The following is a 24,498-nucleotide window of genomic DNA, read 5'->3' on the forward strand; positions in this document are numbered from 1 at the left end:
CCTGGCGACAGAGTGACACTCTGTCTCAAAAAAAAAAAAAAAAAAAAAAGTAAAAAGCAAATTAAATAAACAGAACCAAAAGGACCTAACTGTATATCAAATTGATGACAAAATCTTACAGATAAATTAATCAATACAAATAATATTTGAACATAGTACTGTGGTTCTTTAGTAGATTATGTCCTTTTAAAAAGTCAACTTTCCCCCCTTTAACTGGAATATATTTTAAGGACAAAAAGAACTGCAATTAAATGTTACACTTAGAAGGGTTATTTTTCCCTTTCCTTTTTTTTAAAATTGAATATAAATTTTCTATCTTTTTTCTTATTTTCCACAAGGAAACTTCTGCAAGTAATTAGTAGGTTTACTGTTGGCAAAAAAAGTTGATATTCTAATTCTGAAACTTTTTTAGGATAAAACAAATATATAAATGTGCTAATGTTATTAGGAAGATTTTCACTGTAAGAGATATAAATCTTAAATAACAAGGTAAGGAGAAGCCTTGTAATAGCTTGACTTGGAAACTTCACTATGACATCATCATTTTTAAAATTCCTAGCTAGCCCACTGAAAGATGAACATTAACTATACCTCAGTGTACCTAGATCATGGCTTCTACATTACCATTTCCAACCGAAGGAACTATGCCTCCTTGAAGAAATGGCCAATTATTTCAAATCTGTGCCAGAGAAAGAACAATATCCTCGAAGGGTACACGGTCATGTCAGAATTATACAGGATTTGGTTTGAAGGGATTTCTACTGGCCGAGTTGGTGACAATTTGAACATCAGAAAGAGTAATAATGGTAATGGAATTTGGCTGAGCAGATCACAAAAGAAAATCCATGAGTCTATCGGGTGCAGTGGCTCATGCCTGTTATCCCAGCACTTTGGGAGGCCGAGGTGGGCGGATCACGAGGTCAGGAGATAGAGACCATCCTGGCTAACATGGTGAAACCCCCTCTCTACTACAAAATACAAAAAATTACCTGGGCGTGGTGGCGGGCGCCTGTAGTCCCCACTACTTGGGAGGCTGAGGCAGGAGAATGGCGTGAACCACCCGGGAGGCGGAGCTTGCAGTGAGCCGAGATTGCCGCCACTGCACTCCAGCCTGGGTGACAGAGCGAGACTCCATCTCAAAAAAAAAAAAAAAAAGAAAATCCGTGAGTCCATAGCGATAGTAAAAAAGAAATGTAGACCAGAGAGGGTACAGGCTGGTGGTGTTTGCAAAGGCACCACGAGGGATCTAGAGCTATTCAGTATCTTGACTGTGACAGTAGGTAGATGAACCTATACATGTGATCAAATTGTGTAGAACTTAACACACAGACGCACATGCACATACCTGCAAGCGAATGCAAGTAAAACTGGGAAATCTGAATAACATAGGTGGGTTGTGTCAATGTCAGTATCCTGATTTTGATTTTATGCTATAGTTTTATAAAATGCTACCATTGGGGGAAACTAGGCAAAGTGTATAAGGGATCTCTCAGTACTATTTCTTTTTTTAAAATTTTTATTTTTGTGGGTACACGGTAGGTGTATATATTTCTTTCTTAGAGCTACATGTGAATCTACTATTATCTCAATAAAAATTTCAATTAAAAAGAGAGGGAGAGAAGAGAAAAAGGGAAAACTCTTTTTTTACAGAAGAATGCCAACTAGAAAATGAAAAATGAATGGTTGAATTAGAAAATTATAATTTTGCCGGGCATGTTGGCTCATGCCTGTAATCCTAGCACTTTGGGAGACCGAGGCCAGCAGATCTCTTGAGGTTGGGAGTTTGAGACCAGTCTGACCAACATGGAGAAACTCCATCTCTACTAAAAATACACAATTAGCCGGGCATGGTTGCACATGTCTGTAATCCCAGCTACTCGGGAGGCTGAGGCAGGAGAACTGCTTGAACCTGGGAGGTGGAGGTTGCGGTGAGCTGAGATTGCACCGTTGCACTCCAGCCTGGGTAACAAGGAAACTCCATCTCAAAAAAAAAAAAAAAAGAAAGAAAGAAAGAAAATTATAATTTTGTGACCTCCAGTGTAAAATTGCATCAGGTAAGGATTAACAATAGTTGACCATACCATTGGATGAAAGAGTGTTGTGAGGGAATGGCAGATTACACTATTAGGTAACTTGCTAATTACAAAAGGGAACACTACAGTGGAAAGTTCTGGCAGTCACCTTCTCAATTTAATGACCAAATTTATCATCACCATCTAACATAAGGATGCCATATGTAACCATATCACCTATGAAATATTTTTGCTAAAAATGGTTAATATGAAGGAATGGCCAGACAAATCCAGAATATGATACATTTTACCAGACAACTGGCATGGGTTAATAAATAAAAGTGTAAGTCTGTATTAAATAAAAATAGACATGACAATCAAGAGGAGTGTATGTACCTGGATTGGATCCTGGATTTTTTTTTAAAAGTGTAAATATAGTGGCTTCAGGATAACTGCATCAAGAGTGCCATCAAGACTCGCAGTTTATTTCCTCTTTCCCTGAATCTGGGCAGGCCCTCTGGCAGCTTAGTGAATAGAATGCTGGAAAATGATGCTGTGACCAGTTCCAGGCTTGCTCTTTGTAAGAGGACTGCCAGCTTCCACTTCTTCTCTCTTGGAGCACTTGCTCTTGAGACATTCCCTCTCGGAACTGAGCAGCCCTGCTGCGAGAGACCCAAGCCACATGGAATGGCCAAATATAGTTATTCTGGTCAACAGTTTTAGCTGAACTCCCCAATGACAGCCAACAACAATTAGGAGCTAAGTGAGCGACCCATCTTGAATATTCCAGCCCAATATACTATAGTCCCAGCCAACATCACGTGGAATAGAACTATATAGCTGAAGCCCAGTCAACCTGTGGAATCACATAAGATAATTTAAGTCAAGTTTTGGAGTAGTTGGGTTGCATTACAGTAAATAACAGAAACAATTGAATATCTTTGAGACGATTCTTCATGTAGATTTTTTATTAGATAATATGGAGTTATTGTTCTTAGGTATTAGAAAGCTTTGATAATTATGCAAGAGAATATAATTTCTTAGGAGAGGAAATATTTGGAGGTGAAATATGATGTCTGCAGCTCATTTGAAATAATTCAGCAAAAAAGTATGCATATAAAAAGCAAATATTGGGAGCTTTATATTTTGTAGAATGGTGGCTACCCCCACCCTTCTAAAACAAAAAACAAATATGACATTTAGCAATCAATTGGCAGAAGGTATATGAGTTTTCATTATACTATTTTTTCTTTTTTTACTTGAGACAGGGTCTTGCTCTGTCGCCCAGGCTGGAGTTCAGACTGGTCCCAAACTCCTGGCGTCAAGGGATCTGCCTGCTTTGGCCTTCCAAAGTGCCGGGATTGCAGGCGTGAGCCACGACGCCTGGCCTATTTTAAAAATTTTTTTGTAGATTTAAAAGTTTTCAAAATAAAGCATTGGGGTGAAAAGGATCACATTAAAAATACACAGTGTTGGGGGTCCCCAGCAGCCACAAGTGTGCTCAGTGATTTGCTAAAAGGATTCGTGGGACTTAGTATATAATTGTACTCATGACTAAGGTTTGTCACAGCTGCAGAATACAGGACAGGATCAGCAAAGGAAAAAAAGCACGAGTGGAGTCTGGAGAAATCCATGTATAAACCTCTCTGTCACTCTTCCTCCTGTGAGGGGGTATACTTAAGCACGCTCCACCAGCGACGAAAAATGCAGTGACTTATTATGTATAACATTTCTGCCCAGGGAAGCCCATTAGTGATTGAATACTCATGATTTTTTTTTTTTTTTTTTTTTTTTGAGACGGATTCTCACTCTGTTACCGAGGCTGGAGTGCAGTGGCCCGATCTCGGCTCACTGCAACCCCTGCCTGCTGGGTTCAAGCGATTCTCCTGCCTCAGCCTCCTGAGTAGCTGGGATTACAGGCACACGCCACCACGCCTGGCTAATTTTTGTATTTTAAGTAGAGACGGGGTTTCACCATATTGGTCAGGCTGGTCTCAAACTCCTGACCTCATGATCCACCCACCTCAGCCTTTGGGATTACAGGCATGAGCCACTGTGCCCGGCCAAGTACCCATGATTTTTACTGGGGGCTTGTTACTTAGGTAACCTTGGCCTAACATGTACCAAAATTCCAGACTCCTAGAAGGAAAGTTGATATTCACCATAAATCACATTGTTTGTAGGCACAGTTTAGGAACATTGAACCACCCTTATTAGTTAGGGGGTGGAGGAAGGCTGAGTTTCTCGATAGATGTCAGCCAAAGGCTGATCTTGGAAGCAGGCACTTTTAAAGACTGCAGCCTCAGGACTGCTATATTAACTCTTCTGCACACATACTAATCACACAGATGGGAAGATAAATACTAATGATTTGAATGAGAAAGGAGACTCTTGTCCAAAGAGTTAGAGAGCAGATAGTTTATTGTGAACTCTTTGTAGTTCTGCCAGAGATTCTGAAAATGGGATGAATTGACTTCAGTTCACTAAACAATTATTGAGGCGTTAGGTATATAGAGATGAATAAGACACAGTCCCTGCCATCAAAGAACTCAGGTCAAGAGGGGCAATTAAACGATCAACAATGATTATGGAACAGTGTGGTAAGTATTATAGTAAAGGTGAATACAAAGTAGGAAGGAAGCTGTTGATTCTGATGTTAAGGTGAGGAGGAAGGAAGAGGAATTAACATTTGACCTGAACTTTGAAAGAGAAGTAGTGTTCAACAGGCATGGAAACTTAGATGGGCACTCTAGTCAGAGGAAGAAAAGCAACCGGAATATGAATTCTTACTAGTTGCCAGGCTCTGTGTGTGCAATTATAATTTAATCCTTACAACAGACTTGTGATGTAAGTGATTTTATTGTTATTTTTAAAATGATGGCTGGGCATGGTGCCTCATGCCTGTAATCCCAGCAGTTTGGTAGGCTGAGGTGGAGGATTGCTTGAGCCCAGGAGTTCGGGACCAGCCTGGGCAACATAGTGAGACTTGTCTCTGCGAAAAATTTTAAAAAGATATTAGCCAGGCATGGTGATGTGGACCTGTAGTCCCAGATATTTGAGAGGCTAAGGTGGGAGGATCCTTGAGCCTGGGAGGTGGAGGCTGCCGTGAGCCGAGATTGCACCACTGTACTCTAGTCCTGGGTGACAGAGGGAGATTCTGTCTCAAAAAAAAAAAAGAGGGACAGTTGCTGTGAATTTGAGTTTTCTTATTCCCTTTTCCGTATTCACTCCTTTTTTGAGACAGAGTCTTAGTCTGTCACCCAGGTTGGAATACTGTGGTGCAATAAAAGCTCACTGCTGCTTCGACCTCCTAAGCTCAAGTTATCCTTCCAGCTTAGCCTCCCAAGTAGCTGGGACCACAGGCATGTGCCACCACACCTGGCTATTTTTTTTATTTTTGTAGAGACAGGGTCTGTGTTGTTCAGGCTAGTCTTGAACTCCTGGGCTCAAGTGATCCTCTTGCCTAGGCCTCCCGAAGTGTTGGGATTATAGACATGAGCTACCTTGCCCAGCCACTCTCTTTCTCTTTTTTATTTTTTAAAAGAATTAGAGACAGGGTCTGACTACTTGCTATGTTCCCCTAGCTGCATTCGAACCCCTGGGTTCAAGTGATACTCCCACTTCAGCCTCCCGAGTAGCTGGGACTGTAGGTGCGTGGTACCAGGCCTGGCTATTCACTCCTCTTCTTATAAGCAAAAGCACAGTTTCTTTTCTAGTAAGAGATGGACTAGGTTGTGTAGATTGAGCTTTCTATTAAAAACAACGGAAAGTATTGAATAAAAATGTCTTAAAAACATCAAAAAGTTAACGAGGTAGAAATGAAATTGGGAACTCAGAGAGATAAGCTGAACACGGAAACTGCTTTTGCCTTGCGAACATTTGCTCAACTAAGTGAATTTGAACTTTGGTTTTGACAGCCCGACAGGTCGCAGGTGATAGAAGTAAAGTCAAAACCCAGCCTGGTGCGGTGGCTCACACCTGTAATCCCAGCACTTTGGGAGGCCGAGGTGGGCGGATCACAATGGTCAGGAGTTTGAGACCAGTCTGGCCAATATGGTGTGATCCCATCTCTACTGAAAATAAATAAATAAATAAATAAATTAGCCAGGTGTGGTGGTGCACGCCTGTAATCCCAGCTACTTGAGAGGCTGAAGCAAAAGAATTGCTTGAGCCCAGGAGGCGGAGGTTGCAGTGAACCTGGGGAACAGAGTGAGACTCCATCTCAAAAAAAAAAAAAAAAAAAAAAGGTTATATGCATCTAGTAACATTGCCTCAATCATATCTAAATTAACAGATATACAAGGAGAAATAGACAAATTTATGATAGTGTGATTTCCCAGTGATTGATAGAGCTAGAAGACAAAATTCAGTAAGGATATAGATTATGTGAACAAATAATTAACAGTAAACCTAATGGACATATAAAGAACATGGCCCCAACAACTCCAGAATACACATTCTTTTAAATGTACTGAGAGTGTTTACTAAAGTTGACTATATACTGCTTCCTAAACAAGTCTCCATACATTTGACAGGACTGAAATTACACAGAGAATGTTCTTTGATCCCAATGCAATTGAGATAGAAATTAATAACATAAGGATAACTAGAAAATTGGAAATTGAAAATTAAGAAATCCGTCTCAACCCATGAAAAAACGATAATGGAAATTAGGATGTGAATGGAAAATACTGTAATCAAAGCTTGAGAGCAGCCAAAGTCGGATTTGGTAGGAAATTTATATTCTTAGATGATTATCTTAGAAAAAAAATAGTCTGAAAATTAATGACCTTTGAATCTCCATTTCAAGAAGTTAGAAAAAAAAAATAGCAAATTCTCCGAAAGAAATTGAAGGAAGGAAAGAATAAAGATAAGAATAGACATAGAAAGCAGAGGTGGAGAAAATCAATAAAAAGCTAAAAGTTCTTGAAAGATAATTAAAATTGCTAGACATATTGACAAGATTATGACACAAACCGTATCAGTAATGAAGAAGAAGACATAACCATGCAAGCTACAGACATTTAAAAGCTAAGAGAATATTAGGCCCTGCACGGTGGCACACGCCTGTACTCCTAGCTACTTGGGAGGCTGAGGCAGAAGAATTGCTTGAACCCGGGAGGTGGAGATTGCAGTTAGCCAAGACTGAGTCATTGCACTCCAGCCTGGGTGACTTTTTCAAAAAAAGGAAAGAAAATATTAAAACAAGTTCATATCAGATAAAATGGATAAATTCCAAGAAATAGAGACAGTTTCTATAAAAGAGATGGAAAACCTGGATAGCCTCGTAAGCATTAAATACACGGATTCAATAGTCAAAAGTCTTCCCACAGGGAAACTTGCAGGTCTAAATGGCTTCACCTGGAAGTTCTACCAAGCATTTAAAGAAATAATTGCAGTTAATTATTTGTTAATCTGTTGCTACATAGCAAATCACCCAATATATAGTGGCTTAAAGCAACAATAATCAATTATTGTCTCTCACAGTTTCTGTGGGTTAGGACTTCAGGAGGGGCTCTGTTGGGTTGTTCTGGCTTGGAATGTCATGAGGTTATGGTCAGATGACAGCTGTAGTTGAGGAGCACAGAAAGCTAAGCCCACAGAAGAAAAACAAACACCACGACACTGGGATCGAGCTGCCTCTTGCTTATTAACCTTGAGCTGGAAGTAGGAGGTGAGTTGTTTCTCATCCACTGGAAAAAGTGTTAAGTAGTTTCATTTTAAATTGTGATGCTAAACTGAAGGTATGTAGCAACTTCTGGGAATCAGTGAGCAGTTTGGAGAATTTTGACCTCTCCCGAGTCTTGTTTCCTTTGGGGGTTAAGAGAGTCTGGAGCCTCTAAGTTAGAGACACAGGCGCAGCGTGTTGCATTTTCATTCACCACCTGCAATCCTCTGCCCTTTCCTCCACTTGTCGGAATTAATTTATCATTCAGGTTGCAGTACAGGTCTCACCTTTTGTGGAGCTTTTCCCCACCACTCGATTCCTGTTATGCTCTCTCTCTCTCTCTTAACTCTGCTAACACTTACTACCTTTTACCACCTTTTTCGTCTTGACCATATGTTTCTTGATAACTATTTCATATCTTCTCACAGAAAGTGCCTCATCTGTCCCACTGGAACCTCTGTTCTACAGCTCAGGGATTGAGTCCTGGAGATCTGTGTATTCCCCTCTCATATCTCACATAGCACCTTGCATGATCGGCCATTCTCAGAATGGAGTAATTCAGTGCTTGACTGTTTGCACAGTTAGAGCAGGTTAGGGTCCTTCTTGGCAGGAGTCTGCAGTCTTAGATAGGTACAGACAGACATAGAGAAAGCCTACACAGATGTGAATAAATGACTAAATATATTTGTGGGGGAGGCACAGAGTAGGAGGCTGAGTCCTCATGGGAGAAGGATGAGGGGAAGAAGCCCCTTGTTTATTCTTATTTTTTCTCTTCATTAAAATGCCTTCTTACATCCTTGGTCTCTTTTCACAGAACCCTGCCATCAGCATCACTGAAAATGTGCTGCATTTCAAAGGTCAGTATCCCAGCCAATGCTCCCATCTCTATACACAGTTAAGGAGGTGTGGTGGTGGTTTCCCTTTTTTTTAAAAAAAAAAATGTATTTGTTTTATCGATTTTTTGCTGATGTTCACTCCTTTGATCCTCATGAAGTAAGCTAAATTGTTTTGAAATATATGATTAGAAAAGTCAAAGAATTGGTTTAAAATCCTGTTTCCCCCATGGAGAGGCAGTAGATACAGTGAAGAAAAAAAAAAAAAAGAATCCTGGGTTAGAAATCAGGAGGCTTGTCTTCTAGCTCTAATTCTGCCACTGTCTTGGACAAGTTATTGACTTTTCTGGACCTACACAATTAAGATGCTGGGTTTTAATCTGTGTTTCTCAAACTCGAGGACCCGTAGGCACCTAAGAATGTTTCCACAGGACTCTCAAGGGCTCATGGACCTGAGATTGAGAAACACGTGAAGAATTAAATATGGTCACTTTAAGTGACATTTGGCTCACTGCAGCTGTGAACACAGACACACATACAGCTACTGATTGCATGGCAGTACTTGATTATGAAATGGCCCTCTAGATGATCCAGAATATGCTGCTTTTTTAAAAAAAAGATTATTATGAAAACAAAAAATAGAAATGTTATTTATTTATTTTGAGATTGAGTCTTGCTCTGTCACCCAGGCTGGAGTGCAGTGGCACAGTCTTGGCTCACTGCAACCTCCGTCTCCTGGGTTCAAGTGATTCCTGTGCCTCAGCCTCCTGAGTAGCTAGGATTACAGGCACCTGCCACCACGCCCAGCTAATTTTTGTATTTTTAGTAGAGACAGGGTTTCACCATGTTGTCCAGGCTGGTCTTGAACTCCTGACCTCAAGTGATCTACTCGCCTTGGCCTCTCAAAGTGCTGGGATTACAGGTGTGAGCCACTGTGCCTGTTTTTTTTTGTTGTTGTTGTTTGTTTTGTGTTTTTAAAAAATATTTTTCTTTTTAAACATTTTTAAAAATAATAATTATTTATTACACCATTCCTAAGAAATTTTCTTGATGAGACTTTGTGGCTCCCTGATACTAGATTTGCAGACCAGTTTGAGAAACACTACATTCTAGATGATGTCTCAGAGGCCTTTTCAACTCTGACAGTTTCTGATTCTATGAATCTGCCTCCGTCTCCCTTCTCCTCAGTCGATCAGCAGATTTACTGCTGTACTGGAGAGGGTGGGATCTGCATTCACTGTCACCCAGTGGGGTAGGATTCTCTCTGTTCCAATTCCTGGGATTATTGGAGCATGAAGAGTTTCTGCTTTATGTGAAATTCCATCTACCGTAATATACTTGCATGAAAGTACAGCCTGGCATTTGTATCTGCTTTTCAGGATGAGAGTAGTTACCACTCAGCTCTGGTTTTTTGGGAATTATATACATTTACATGAAAGTTAAAGTGATAAAAGCATATCTTGCCACTTAGACCTTATATACTGTGCTACCTTAAGGAATTTATGGTCATAGAGAATAATTGCTACCTATGGCGAATATTAGGCAGGTTATTAGTCTACATATGGTCAGATAAGAGCTGAGAGTCCCAGAAGGGAACCAAATGGTAAATGAATCAGAGAGGAGAGTGGAAGGGAGGTCCTGCAGCAGCTGCTGGGTCCAGCAGTCACTGGCATCTAGGCATGGTGCCAGCTTGAATTGGAGAAAGGAGCCATGTCAAGGCATAGGGATGAGGCACTGGCCAACTCAGGTACTTCCCTCCTAGTTCCACCTGTCCTTCATAAGCTACAAAGGCTTGTATTTCTTTTTCCTTGTTCCATTTGGGATGTACTAAAGGAGGAGTCAGCTTCTCCCTTCATTCTCTCTCCCTGGTTGGGAGGTTTTAGATTCAGAGCTGTCCAAGACAATCCAGCATTTCCATGTGCCCTGCAACTTTCCTTAACCACAGTCAAGATGATACACCCACCAATTTTTGTCTGCTCTAGATTTACAGCCAAAGTAATTGTGAAAGTTAAATTTATATCTGTGTGGCCCCTTTGGCATTGCTTTCTCTGTTCTTTTTCCTGCCTGTTATTTGTACGGGGTATCATCAGGGTCACAGTGGAAAATTGGGTAAATATTCCGAAACTGACATCAGAGAACATATGGAGATAAACTTGCATCAAAGATTTGACCTATCTAGCTGTTGAAGAGCTCTGCTCACAAGCCCCCACACATTTTAACAGGACCCATTAAGATTTGCAGACTACATTGCTTCTCAGCCTTTTGGCTACGATCGAGTGTAATATTCTTGCTGGGCATGGTGGCTCATGCCTGTAATCCCAGCACTTTGGGAGGCTGAGGCGGGCTGATCACTTGAGGTCAGGAGATTGAGACCATCCTGGCTAACATGGTGAAACCCTGTCTACTAAAAACACAAAAAATTAGCCGGGCGTGGTAGGTGGTGTAGTCCCAGCTACTTGGGAGGCTGAGGAAGGAGAATGGCATGAACCCGGGAGGCAGAGCTTGCAGTGAGCTGAGATTGCGCCACTGCACTCCAGCCTGGGTGACAGAGTGAGACTCTGTCTCAAAAAAAAAAAAAAAAAAAAAAAAAAGTGTTCGCATACTTAGGAAAGAACTGCACCAAGCTGGCTTTTGGATGGCCTCGCTCTGCTCAAGTTTGCAATAACCCACATTTCTTTCTTTATAGCTCAAGGACATGGTGCCAAAGGAGACAATGTCTATGAATTTCACCTGGAGTTCTTAGACCTTGTGAAGCCAGAGGTATGTTCTTTCCTTTCTCACTTCCCTTCCCATTTTAGGAAATGAATACCAGTAGTTTAGTGAAATGGGGAGCAGGGTTTGTGGAGAGAAGAAGATAAAACCAAAGGGGAATAATAGAGTTCTCTTATTTGGAACAGAGCCCAGGTTTTAGCTGCAGAGGAATGGGAAAGTCAGAGACCCCGTGTTGAATCTGGGCCCTGCCATTTATTAGTGGTGTGATCTTGAACAAGTCTCTTCACTTCTTCGAGTTCCAGTTTTCTCATGTGTTAAATGAAATTCTGGACTAAGTGATCTCCAGGGTTCCTTCCAGCTCTGATATTCTCTGGTTTTAGTGATGGCAGAGGAGTATGGCACCTGTTGAGAACAGAGTTACATAGGGTAGTTGAAGCCCCCACCAAGGGTTACTTTCATGTGACTTTGCCATAGGTGCAGGTGAGAAAAATAGAAATCAAAAAGGGCAAAGGCAGCTGGTCTTCAGAAAGAATGCTGCAGATATCATCGAAGCTTCTCCTCCCTTAGAGCCTGAGGAAACTTCTCTCACAAGCAGGGAGAGAATCCAGTAGATGGGGTATTTCGGTTTCTGGAATTACACTTAGCTCTGGGGACTTGAGCTTCTTGATTTCCCTGCACAGGTGCTCAGTTGTTTTGAGAAAGCATTAATAATAACCAGTGGTATAGTGGGCAGAGAACCTGTCATGGGGCTTCCTTTGGAGATGAGGGAGAGGCCGTGTAGACAAACAATGAGCTGGAATGGCCTATAAGAATTTGAGTTTAGTTGGGAAGACTCCCCAGATTGACCCCTGTGAAAAAGTCTGTAACTGATCCAATACAGTTCTGACCTTGATGCAGGTGTTTCTAAAACAAGGGTCTGCTGAGCCAGGACAGTCATTTTCATGGGAGGAAAATGTATAAGCTGAGGGTGATTGGATGCAGTACCCTTGAGAGGGTGATTGGACGTAGTACCTTGCATGATGTGGCTGTGGCAGGAGGTTCATGCTAGTTCCCTCCAGCCTAACCAGGAATTACTTGCCTTTCTTATCCTGATATCCTCCTGTGTCATTCACTGGGGGAATCAGAGAAGGACGTTATGTTCTTACCAGTTCTCCATGCCAGCCCTTGGTCTAGATCAACCTTTTTGGCACCAGGGTCCAGTTTTGTGGAAGGCACTTTTTTCACAGATGGTGGGGTGGGGATGGTTTCAGGGTGATTCAAATGCATTACCTTTATTGTGCACTTGATTTCTGTTATTATTACATTGTAATATATAATGAAATAATTATACAACTCATCATAATATAGAATCAGTGAGAGCCCTGAGCTTGTTTTCCTGCAACTAGATGGTCCCATCTGGGGGTGATGGGAGACAGTGACAGATGATCAGGTGTTAGAGTCTCATAAAGAGTGAGCAACCTAGATTCCTTGCATGCACAATTCACAATAGAGTTTGCACTCCTATGTGAATTTTATGCCAATGCTGATCTGACAGGAGGCAGGGCTCAGGAGGTAATGCAAGTGATGGGGAGCGAGTGTAAATAGAGATGAAGTTTCGCTCACTTGCCCATGGCTCAGCTCCTCCTGTGTGGCCCCATTCCCAACAGGCCACGGACCAATACAGGAGTTGGAGACCCCTGGTCTAGATGTTCCCTTTGCATCAGGACTTGCAGGACCAGAGAAAGAAGAATAAACATATCCTGCAGTTTCTCTGTACAGCGCCCCTGGCATGGTGCTGCTTCAGGGAACGGAAGAGGGCATTCTTACATTTTCACTTTCTCTCCTAGCCTGTTTACAAACTGACCCAGAGGCAGGTAAACATTACGGTACAGAAGAAAGTGAGTCAGTGGTGGGAGAGACTCACGAAGCAGGAAAAGCGACCACTGTTTTTGGCCCCTGACTTTGATCGTTGGCTGGATGAATCTGATGCGGAAATGGAGCTCAGAGCTAAGGTTAGTAAGGATCCTAGGATCTAGTCATTGAGGACAAATCATGGGGAAGCCACGTCATTCGGGCCACTGCAGATACCTCTCAGGGTCTGAAAGAATAGCGACAAAGTTACAAATTCATTTAAAGACCTGGTGACGTGATTTTCAAGAAGTATTCGCTATGTATTTTGTAGACTGTCCCTCAGTTGAAATCTGTCTGATGTTTCTCTTACAACTAGACTAAGGTGACAGATATTGAGAAGACCACAGAGGTAAAGTGCAGTTCTTATCACATCATATCAAAAGTACATACAGCCGGGCGCGGTGGCTCACGCCTGTGATCCCAGCACTTTGGGAGGCTGAGGCAGGCGGATCACAAGGTCAGGAGATCGAGACCATCCTGGCCAGCACAGTGAAACCCTGTCTCTAGTAAAAATACAAAAAATTAGCCGGGTGTGGTGATGCACGCCTATAGTCCCAGCTGCTCAGGAGGCTGAGGCAGGAGAATGGCGTGAACCCGGGAGGCGGAGCTTGCAGTGAGCCGAGATTGTGCCACTGTACTCCAGCCTGGGCAACAGAGTGAGACTCTGTCTCAAAAAAAAAAAAAAAAAAAGAGTACATACTATCAACATGACACATCACTGTTGATATTAACCATGGGTCAGCTGGCTTGAGGTGACGCTTATCAGGTTTCTCCACTATAAGGTTATTTTCCTCTTGCCACTCCTTGGAAGGAAGTCACTATGTGTAGCGTACATTTAAGGAGCAGGGAGTTATGCTTCCTGTCCTTTAGATGGAGTATCTACATAATTATTTGGAATTCTTCTGCATGGGAGAATAATTATGCATGTATATTGTCTCCCATTTATTTATTCAATCATTTATTTATATCATGTGGGTACATGGTATTTATTTTATACTCCGAGTTATAAACTAATATTATTTATTTCGTTGCTCAAATTCTTCCAGCTTTGGCACTAACTGGCCTTTGGTTATGTCCTCATCCTGCCCATCTTTCATTTGGCTTTTGTATCTTTTTGAGAAAACGCCATCATTATGGGACTGTTTTTGTTTTTTTTTTTTTTTTTGAGCACTTCCTTACTTTCTGGCACTATAAGCTGCTCCAGGCTTATCTTGTATGTACGTTTCCTGCTTCAGCCCTGGAACAGCCATTTCTTCAAGGAGCTCTGTTCTTATTGTAGAATAGTATTGGAAAGCAAGATCTGCGTGCCAGGTATGCTCATTGCTGCCAGGTTGCCATTGCTTTTAGGTTGTCTTCACTGGCAGAACAAGAAAATATATGTTTGGATACTAACCCATGCATACACATACACCTGTAAATATTTCTGTATGGATCTATCTGTATCTCTATTAAGCTAAACATGAGTTCATACTGATGTTGGAAACATGATCTTAGCTTCTGGAAAGATTATACTAAAAATCTAGAAATCTTGAAAAATAAAATAGCAGTCTACTTCCTGCCTTAAACTTCTGTTTTATTTCTCTGACTGCGACAGATCTTCTCGATGTCCTTTCCAGCTTTAAGATTCCAAGGTCACTTGTCAGTTTGGAAGCCAGATGATTGGGTTAATTTTGTGAACAATGGATGAGCATCCTGTGATGCTAATGCCACTTAGTAAGGAGGGGTCAGGCGTTTGGCCCTATGACCTAGAATATTTTTCCCAATGATGGCACTTACCCCAACCGGAGGAGGTGGCTTTGAGGAAGTCAGATTACTCAGCCAGCATATGGACTTTTGCAAGCATCTGGGAATTCTAACTTGTGTTCTTGGAAAACTTTTGTCTAAATTCTAGGAAGAAGAGCGCCTAAATAAACTCCGACTGGAAAGCGAAGGCTCTCCTGAAAGTAAGTTGCGCTGCTGCCATGGTAGTTACCAGTTAACTTGTGCTAGTGTTGGAAGTATGGATAATTGTGATGTGGCTGGAGAGCTAATGATTTCATCCCAGTGAGCTGTGTGGGTGAGTTTATGAAAAACCCTTTAGGTCCAGTGCTTAAGGTCTGCACCACCCACGTCAGAATCCTTACCTTTAATGTTTCCTTTGTGTTTTGGGTGTTATTTCGTGAGTACACCAAGGCTAGTATAACAGAATAAAAGAACTCCTGGACTGGCCTTATGGCAGATGGCAAACAAATCCTGCAGAGACTTGTGGAAATGATTGCATGGGTCCAAGGCTGCACTCCTTCAGCCTGGTGGTTTTCTCCCAGCTGAAATCTCAAAGGCTGTATGATACGTAAGTGTGGTTGTCAGCCTGAAAGATGGAGAGTATTCTGTATAGTCCTGCTATTCATTAACCTTTAACAAATCAATTTCTGTTTCCGTCTAACCACTTTAAGCAGGAAGCTCTGTAAGTGTATTATCTTCTGGGTGATGTAGTTAGATTAAATTCAGCAGCTATCTGTTAAAGTCATGCTGTGTGGCAAGCATTGTGCTGGGCCCTTGACTGAGAGCCAGAGGGATCCATTGTAGCGCCCGTACTCAACAGGGCTTACAGTCTTAGTGGGAGAACTTCAGGTCTAGGTAAAACTACCTCTGAAAAGCAGAATGAAATAAGTGCTTCTTATTTGTTCTAAGTTGAAATTTTTCAGATTTTAGTGGTACTTATCTAGCATGCCATAAATAAGGGAGGGGAAAGTTTTGGAGCAGTAGTTTTCAAACTGTGTTCCATGGTACCCCAGGGGGTTCCCAGAGATGCTTTGGAGGAGTGGATCACACAAACAGGTCTACCTCAGTCAGAGCAACTCTCTTTTGAGTTTTATTTGTTGGCATTCTGAATAAGGTTTCTTTTGAGAAGGAATTTTAAAAAAGATTTGAATAGCCACTACCTTAGGGGAATATTATTTTAGGAAAGCTGAGGAGGGGAGAGGATCAGTGGAGGCAAAGAATAACAACATAAAAAAGCCACTTTTGAGATTTCAATTAATTTTTTGGTGTTTTAAAGGGATAAACTTCAAAAATAGACAAAAATTCTAATATATGGATTTTTTTGGGTGTTAGGTAAAGCTTTAACTGTTTTATCTAAATTCATAAAGTTTTCTGAACAAGGAAGTTCTTTATGGTACGGAAGTGTAATAGATTTTTGTAGTTTTGAAGAAGAAACTTTTAATTAGTTAAATGTTGCTGGAAGTCTGACATTTTTTGGAGTCTTAGGATAAGGCTGTGTTTGGTTTTTTTTTTTTTTTGAGACGGGGTCTTGCTATGCTGTCCAGGCTGATCTTGAGATCCTGGGCTCAAGTGATCGTTCTACCTCAGCCTCCCGAGTAGCTGGGATTACAGGCATGTGCCACTGTGCCTGGCTTAGGCTGCTTTTGATTGACCACATTATTAAATGTGATTATTTGAGGACCAACCAGATGTCTTTGCAGAATATCTGTATCCTAGGAATAAATATATAGCAGCAAAATCTGAACACCACAGATCTTCTCTTAAGAACTGTCCTTTTCTTTACCCTACTCCTTTGACTCAACCATGACTCTGTCAAAGCTCCTTGTTTCTTCCTTTACTCTGTAATTGGCTGTATCTTCATGAATCTTAGGCTGCAGACAAACTTAATGTCCTTTTTTTTCCTGCTTGTTGGTTTGAAATTGTCCTCCTTTGGTTATGTCCTCAGTCTGCCCATCTTTCAAAGCTCAGATCAGGCCAAGTATGGTGGCTCATGCCTGTAATCCCAGCACTTTGGGAGACTGAGATGGGAGGATATTTTAGTCCAGGAGTTCGAGATCAGCCTGGGCAACGTAGCAAGACTGTGTGTCTACAAAATATGATAGAATATAAAATTAGCAGGGTGTGGTGGCACAGACCTGTAGACCTAACTACTTGGGAGGTCAGGTGGGAGGATGGGTTGACCCCAGGAGGTCAGGGCTGCAGAGAGCTATGGTCCCACCACTGCATTCTAACCTGGGCAACAGAGTGAGACGCTGTCTCAAAAAAAAAAAAGCCCAGATTAGATACCAGCTTTATCCATGTAGACTAGCTTGATGCCCACTTCTCCAGCCTAATGTCATTTTTTCACCTTGAAAGTTTCACAAGACATTACTTGTCACTCCCCACCTGGTATTACAGTTTTTAGATTGTAAGGTCTGAGGGCAGCCTTGAACTACCTTTGTATCCCAGTAGTTCTTCTCACAGTACCTTGCACATTGTAGGTATTCAGTTAATGCTTGGTTGAATGAATATATAACCAAATATCAGAATTGGTTTTTTCATTTACTGTATCTATCTCTGTGAGCTAGTTTGACCTCAGTGACCTTAAAGAAATTCCAGAAAAGAAAAAACTATGGATTATATTAAGATGACTGGAGGGTCAGGCATGGTGGCTCATGCCTGTAATCCCAGCACTTTGAGAGGCCAAGGTGGGCAGATCACCTGAGGTCAGGAGTTTAAGACCACCCTGGCCAACATGATGAAACCCTGTCTCTGCTAAAATACAAAAATTAGCTGGGCATGGTGGTGGGTGCCTGTAATCCCAGCTACTCGGGAGGCTGCGGCAGGAGAATTGCTTGAACTTGGGAGGTGGAGGTTGCAGTGAGCTGAGATCGTGCCACTGCACTCCAACCTGGGTGACAGAGCAAGACTCCATCTCAAAAATAACTAACTAAATAAAAAATAAGTGGAGCAGGAGCTGAGGAAATCTTTTTCCTTTTTGTAATGTCTCTTCAGATGGCCATTTTTTTTTGCCAGGTGTTATGGAAAAAATACAACACTGCAACACTCAGCTGCTTTTTCCTATTTTCTTACTCAACAACGATCAACACAGAAGACTTCTGTGACCAAGTGTGTGGGTTTTTTCCACCCACACAGCAAGCAAGCAATGAGTTCTGCAGCAGACACCAGCTGAGTGCCCTCTGATTCAATTCCAACACTATTTACCTAGAGATAGCATCAGATTCCCACAGATGAAGGGCTCAGTCTCCAAGACACCCTCTTGCCCCAGCCTGTCCCGAGTCTGGGCCTCCAGAACTTGTGACCAATAGGCTGTAAATTACGGTTCCCACAACCCGCTCCTGGGGTTTGATTGATTTGCTAGTGTGGCTCCACAGAACTCAGGGAAACAAGTTTGTTGGTTTATTGTAAGGGATATTATGAAGGATACAGATGAAGAGATTAGGAGGAAGTATGGAGGAAGTGGCGCGGAGCTTCCATGCCCTCCCCAGGTGTGCCACCCTCCAGGAACCTCCATGTGTTTAGCTGTCTGGAAGCTGACCAAACCCTGTCCCCTTGGGCCTTTTATGGAGACTTCATCTGATAGGCATGACTGAAGCATGTTGCACTGTGTTGAAATGTGATTAGAAAAAAAGGGTCTGACCTAAACCCCACAAGGCCTGTCTGTCCAGATTCTTCTCAGCCCCTCTGTGCAGTGTTCCCTCCTCCAGAGTATGAAGCAAGACCCTCTCTGGAATGAGGGTCTTAGGACCCACATTCAGATTAGAGTCGTGCCTTGGGCAGCTGAAAGGAAGGCAGGGAAAGTCATAGAGGAAGATTCTGTTTTCTGAGGCCTAAAGTGTCCCAACATTATAACAAAAAACTATAACAAGGGCTGTGGGAGTTATGAGCCAGAAACTGTGGATGAAAACCTATATATACATGTACACATATCATAATATCACACCAGGGGTAATATTTTTTTCTTGGGTTTGTTATGTCTGTATACCTATTCTTCAAGGCTGGGACAGGAAGTCCTGCTGAAAATACACGCTGGAGAGCAATGTTCCTTGTATGTTTCTCTGTGGGAGTAGGAGCCCAGACTGGTGAGGACCAGGACCAGATATTTGTGTGGGAGCTTAGGAGCATTCAAGAAGGAAAAAGGATTGAAGTCATCCAGATATGCCTCATACATCTCTCTTCTGCTGGGACTATTGCTTTTAATAGCTTACTGCTTTGCTTTGCTTTACAGCTCTTACAAACTTACGGAAGGGATACCTGTTTATGTATAATCTTGTGCAGTTCTTGGGATTCTCCTGGATCTTTGTCAACCTGACTGTGCGATTCTGTATCTTGGGAAAAGGCAAGTAAGAAATTTTTGGATTAATTTTCCCTTTCTCAGTAGTTTGGCCCAGTATTCACTCTCTGCCTTTGATGTTAATAATAACCGCTGCATTTTTGCAGCACCCTCTACTTTTTGTTGTGCTTTCATAGCTCTTATTTCCCATGACCTTGTGAAATAAGCTGACTGGTATTCTTTCCATTTAACAGGTAATAAAAATATAGGCCTAGAGATGGTCAAAAATGGTTCACATCCATAGCTAGCCAGAGCCACATCTTGGGCTAGAATCCTTTTGTATGTTCACTAACAACTAAATAAATTGATGTGATACTTCCAGTGCCAAAGTTATGCAAGGCCAAAAGGGTTCTCACCCTTTTGGAGCCTAAATAGGTTCTAAAATGAACTATTCTAAAACAGAATAAAAAGAGTATCATAAATATATTAGTTCTTCTTTTTTTTTTTGTTTTTTTTTGAGACGGAGTCTCACTCTGTCGCCCAGGCTTGAGTGCAGTGTCGCGATCTCGGCTCACTGCAAGCTCCGCCTCCCGGGTTCACGCCATTCTCCTGCCTCAGCCTCCTGAGTAGCTGGGACTACAGGCGCCCGCCACCACGCCCGGCTAACTTTTTTTTTTTTTGTATTTTTAGTGGAGACAGGGTTTCACCATGTTAGCCAGGATAGTCTTGATCTCCTGACTTTGTGATCTGTCCACCTCGGCCTCCCAAAGTGCTGGTATTACAGGCGTAAGCCACTGCACCGGGCCCAATTCTTCTTAAATTAATTTATGTGTTTAACAGGATTCTGGCTTTGACCAGTGGCATTCCATTGGTAAATGCCAATGGGAAATTTTTGAGAATTTGATCTAAAGTATTCTGAAACTTTATTTGATGAATAAATAGGTAATAAAATTTAGGAGAAGAAAGAGTAATGGGAGAGGATTTTTCTACCTGATAATGAAAGTATGGACCAGGTGTAACAGCTCATGCCTGTAATCCCAGCACTTTAAGAGGCCGACATGGGAGGATCTCTTGAACCCAGGAGGTTGAAGCTGCAGTAAGCCATGATCATAACACTGTACTATAGACTGGGTGATGGAGCAAGACCTTGACTCTTAAAAAAATGAGACAGGTGGCCGGGCGTGGTGGCTCACGCCTGTAATCCCAGCACTTTGGGAGGTTGAGGTGGGCGGATCACGAGGTCAAGAGATCGAGACCATCCTGGTCAACATGGTGAAAACCCTGTCTCTACTAAAAGTACAAAAATTAGCTGGGTGTGGTGGTGTGCGCCTGTAGTCCCAGCTACTCAGGAAGCTAAGGCAGGAGAATCACTTGAACCCGGGAGGTGGAGGTTGCAGTGAGCTGAGATTGCACCACTACACTCCAGCCTGGCGACAGAGTGAGACTCCATCTCAAAAAAAAAAAAGAGAGAAAGGCATATAAGGTGTACGTGTTAACTTTCTGGTAACTGGTAGAGCTTACTGTTCATGACCCCAGTGGCCTGCACCCTTCCTGCTTAGTTAAGTAAGAAACTCGAATCTGACTGGATGTTTGTTATTCCTTTCCTATAGTTATTTTCATGAAAGGAGTGAGCTAGTTTGAGAAATAGTTCTGTTGGAATTTACCAACTGATTCACCCTTAATGTATATTTTTGCCCATAGAGTCCTTTTATGACACATTCCATACTGTGGCTGACATGATGTATTTCTGCCAGATGCTGGCAGTTGTGGAAACTATCAATGCAGCAATTGGAGTCACTACATCACCAGTGCTGCCTTCTCTGATCCAGGTATTGAATAGTTGAGCTAAAGGGTGGGTAATGGAAGGTCCCATTATTTGTCTAGTAGGTATGTGGATTAGTCCATTTTCATGCTGCTCGTAAAGACATACCCGAGACTGGGCAATTTACGAAAGAAAGAGGTTTAATTGGCTTATAGTTCCATGTGGCTGGGAAGGTCTCACAATCATGGTGGAGGGCGAAAGGCACCTCTTACATGGTGGCGGCAAGAGAGAATGAGGAAGAAGCAAAAGCGGAAACCCCTGGTAAACCCATCAGATCTTGTGAGACTTATTCACTATCACAAGAATAACATGGGAAAGACTGGCCCCCATGATTCAATTACCACCCCTTAGGTCCCTCCCACAACACATGGGAATCCTGGGAAATACAATTCAAGTTAAGATTTGAATGGGGACACAGCCAAACCATATCATTCCACCCCCGGCCCCTCCTCACCAGTCCCCCAAAGTCTTATTTCAGCATTAACCCCAAAGTCCACAGTCCAAAGTCTCATCTGAGACAAGGCAAGTCCCTTCTGCCTTTGAGACTGTAAACTCAAAGCACACTAGTTACTTCCTAGATACAAGGGGAGTACTGGCATTGGGTAAATACAGCCGTTCCAAATGGGAGAAATTGGCCAAAATGAAGGGGTTACAGTGCCCATGCAAGTCTGAAATCCAGTGGGGCAATCAAACTTTAAAGCTCCAAAATGATCTCCTTTGACTCCAGGTCTCACATCCAGGTCACACTGATGCAAGAGGTGGGTTCCCATGGTCTTAGGCAGCTCTGCCCCTGTGACTTTGCAGGGAGCAGCCTCCCTCCTGGCTGCTTTCACAGGCTGGCATTGAGTGTCTGTGGCTTTTCCAGGTGCATGGTGCAAGTTGTCAGTGGATCTACCATTCTGGGGTCTGGAGGATGGCGGTTCTCTTCTCACAGCTCCACTAGGCGGTGCCCCAGTAGGGACTCTGTGTAGGGGCTCCAACCCCATATTTCCCTTCCTCACTGCCCTAGCAGAGGTTCTCCATGAGGGCCCCGTCCCTGCAGCAAACTTTTGCCTGGGCATCCAGGCGTTTCCATACATCTTCTGAAATCTAGGCAGAGGTTCCCAAACCTCAATTCTTGACTTCTCTGCACGCACAGGCTCACCACCATGTGGAAGCTGCCGGGGCTTGGGGCTTGCACCCTCTGAAGCCACAGCCTGAGCTGTACATTGGCCCCTCTCAGCCAAGGCTAGAGCAGCTAGGACACAGGGCACCAAATCCCTAGGTTGCACACAGCATGGGGACCCTGGGCCTGCAAGGGATGGGAGGGACTGCCGTGAAGGGCTCTGACATGGCCTGGTTACATTTACCCCATGGTCTTGGGGATTACATTAGGCTCCTTGCTACCTATGCAAATTTCTGCAGCCAGCTTGAGCTTCTCCTCAAAAAATGGGTTTTTCTTTTCTACTGAATCATCAGGCTGCAAATTTTCCAAACTTTTATGCTCCTGTTTCTCTTTTAAAATGGAATGCTTTTAACAGTACCCAAGTCACCTCTTGAATGCTTTTCTGCTTAGAAATTTCTCCTGCCAGATACCCTAAATCATCTCTCTCAAGTTCAGAATTCTGCAGATCTCTAGGGCAGGGGCCAAATGCTGCCAGTCTCTTTGCTAAAATGTAACAAGAGTCACCTTTGCTTCCAAGAAGTTCTTCATCTCCATCTGAGACTACCTCAGCCTGGACTTTATTGTTCATATCACTATCAGCATTTTTGTCAAAGCCTTTCAATAAATCTCTATGAGGTTCCAAACTTACCCACATTTTCCTGTCTTCTTCTGAGCCCTCCAAACTGTTCCAACCTCTGTCTGTTACCCAGTTCCAAAGTCACTTCCACATTTTTGGGTATCTTTTCAGCAACATCCAACTTTACTGGTACCAATTTACTGTATTAGTCCGTTTTCCCGCTGCTGATAAAGACATACCCGAGACCAGGCAATTTACAAAAGAAAGAGGTTTAATTGGATTTACAGTTCCATGTGGCTGGTAAAGGTCTCACAATCATGGTGCAGGGCAAAAGGCACTTCTTACATGGCAGTGGCAAGAGAGAATGAGGAAGAAACAAAAGTGGAAACCCCTGATAAGCCCACCAGATCTCGTGAGATTTATTCACTAACATGAGAATAGCACAGGAAAGACTGGCCCCTATGATTCATTTACCTCCCCCTGGGTCCCTCCCACAACATGTGGGAATTCTGGGAGATCCAATTCAAGTTGACATTTGAACAGGGACACAGCCAAAACATATCTGTATGTTACATTTTGCTAAGAAGTCTCAATTAGTAAAAACACCTATTTGTACAGGAATAGCATTATTTTACCTGAAGAAGAAAGAACATTTAAAACCTCAGGGATATTTATCAAAGTAGACTTTTACTATTTCTGGTCTATTTCATTTTTTATAATATCCTCATGAAATAACAAAGTTATAAATAGCTTTAAGACTAGGGAAATTCGACTCTTAGGCAGGAGCTGAAAAACCTACCTTCAGTCTCCTTAGTTAGAAATGTACTTGGTTTCCTCCCACCTTGCATAGATGAAGGCAGTACTTCTTAAAAACTTCTATTAATGAAAAGTACAATAATCAAACTTTAAAATTTACAGCCAGCCATGGTGGCTCATTCCTGTAATCCCCACACTTTGGGAAGCTGAGGCAGGAGGATTGCTTGAGGCCAGCAGTTTGAGACCAGCCTGGGCAGCATAGTGAGACCCCATTTCTAAAAAAACAAAAATTTGCCAGGCATGGTGATATGCACCTATATTCCCACTACTTGGGAGGCTGAGACAGAAGGATTCCTTGAGTGCAGGAGTTTGATGTTGCAGTGAGCTGTGATTGTGCCACTGCCCTCCAACCTGGGCAACAGAGCAAGACCCCTGTCTAAAAAAATAAAAAATAAAAATTTAATGGATAGTTTGTGTTGTAGATTAGACATAGCTGAAGAGAAAATTAGTGAACTGTTTGAGATACAGGAAGGAATATAGAGCACAAAAAGTAAATATACAGACATAATTTTCTTGAATTATAAGACTTGATATTATAATATTGTTAGTTCTCTTATTTACCTGTAGATTAAATACAGTTCCAATCACAGTCTAAAAAATTTTGGAATGTGAGGAGAAAATTCTGAAGTTTTTTGAAAAAACAGAGGGCCATCCAGGATAGTAGCATCATTTTCAATAGCTAAAATGTGCAAGCAACCCAAGTTCATCTACAGATGAATGGGTAAGAACGACTGTTATATACATACAGTGGGATATTATGTAGCCTTAAAAATGAAGGAAACTCTCAAGTATGCCACAACATGGATGAACCTTAAGGAAACTATTCTAAGTGAAATAAGCCAGTCACAGAAAGTCAAATACTGGATGATTCTGCTTATATGAGGTAGTTAAAATAGTCAAAATCATAGAGACAGAAAGTAGAATGGTGTTTCCCAGGGGCTGGCTGAGTGGGGAGTTATTGTTTAATGGGTCATAGTTTCTTTTCTTTCT

The 24,498-nt window shown here is 42.2% G+C and overlaps 1 protein-coding gene across 3 annotated transcripts in view; it reads left to right on the plus strand.

Annotated features, from left to right (window-relative positions):
• The window catches only part of HACD3 (3-hydroxyacyl-CoA dehydratase 3), a 46,216-nt gene that overhangs the window by 13,356 nt on the left and 8,362 nt on the right, over nt 1-24,498 (plus strand). For 2 of the 3 annotated variants that reach the window (XM_025390388.1, XM_025390387.1), the window contains exons 2-7: nt 8,495-8,537; nt 11,200-11,273; nt 13,052-13,216; nt 15,007-15,058; nt 19,105-19,215; nt 20,851-20,978. In XM_025390388.1, the coding sequence (XP_025246173.1) occupies nt 8,495-8,537; nt 11,200-11,273; nt 13,052-13,216; nt 15,007-15,058; nt 19,105-19,215; nt 20,851-20,978 (573 nt within the window). The remainder of the gene's footprint in view (nt 1-8,494; nt 8,538-11,199; nt 11,274-13,051; nt 13,217-15,006; nt 15,059-19,104; nt 19,216-20,850; nt 20,979-24,498) is intronic. The other variant, XM_025390389.1, reaches the window with a different exon arrangement.

This window comes from Theropithecus gelada, chromosome 7a (genome assembly GCF_003255815.1).
Source record: "Theropithecus gelada isolate Dixy chromosome 7a, Tgel_1.0, whole genome shotgun sequence".
In the NCBI taxonomy this organism is placed as follows: Eukaryota; Metazoa; Chordata; class Mammalia; order Primates; family Cercopithecidae; genus Theropithecus; species Theropithecus gelada.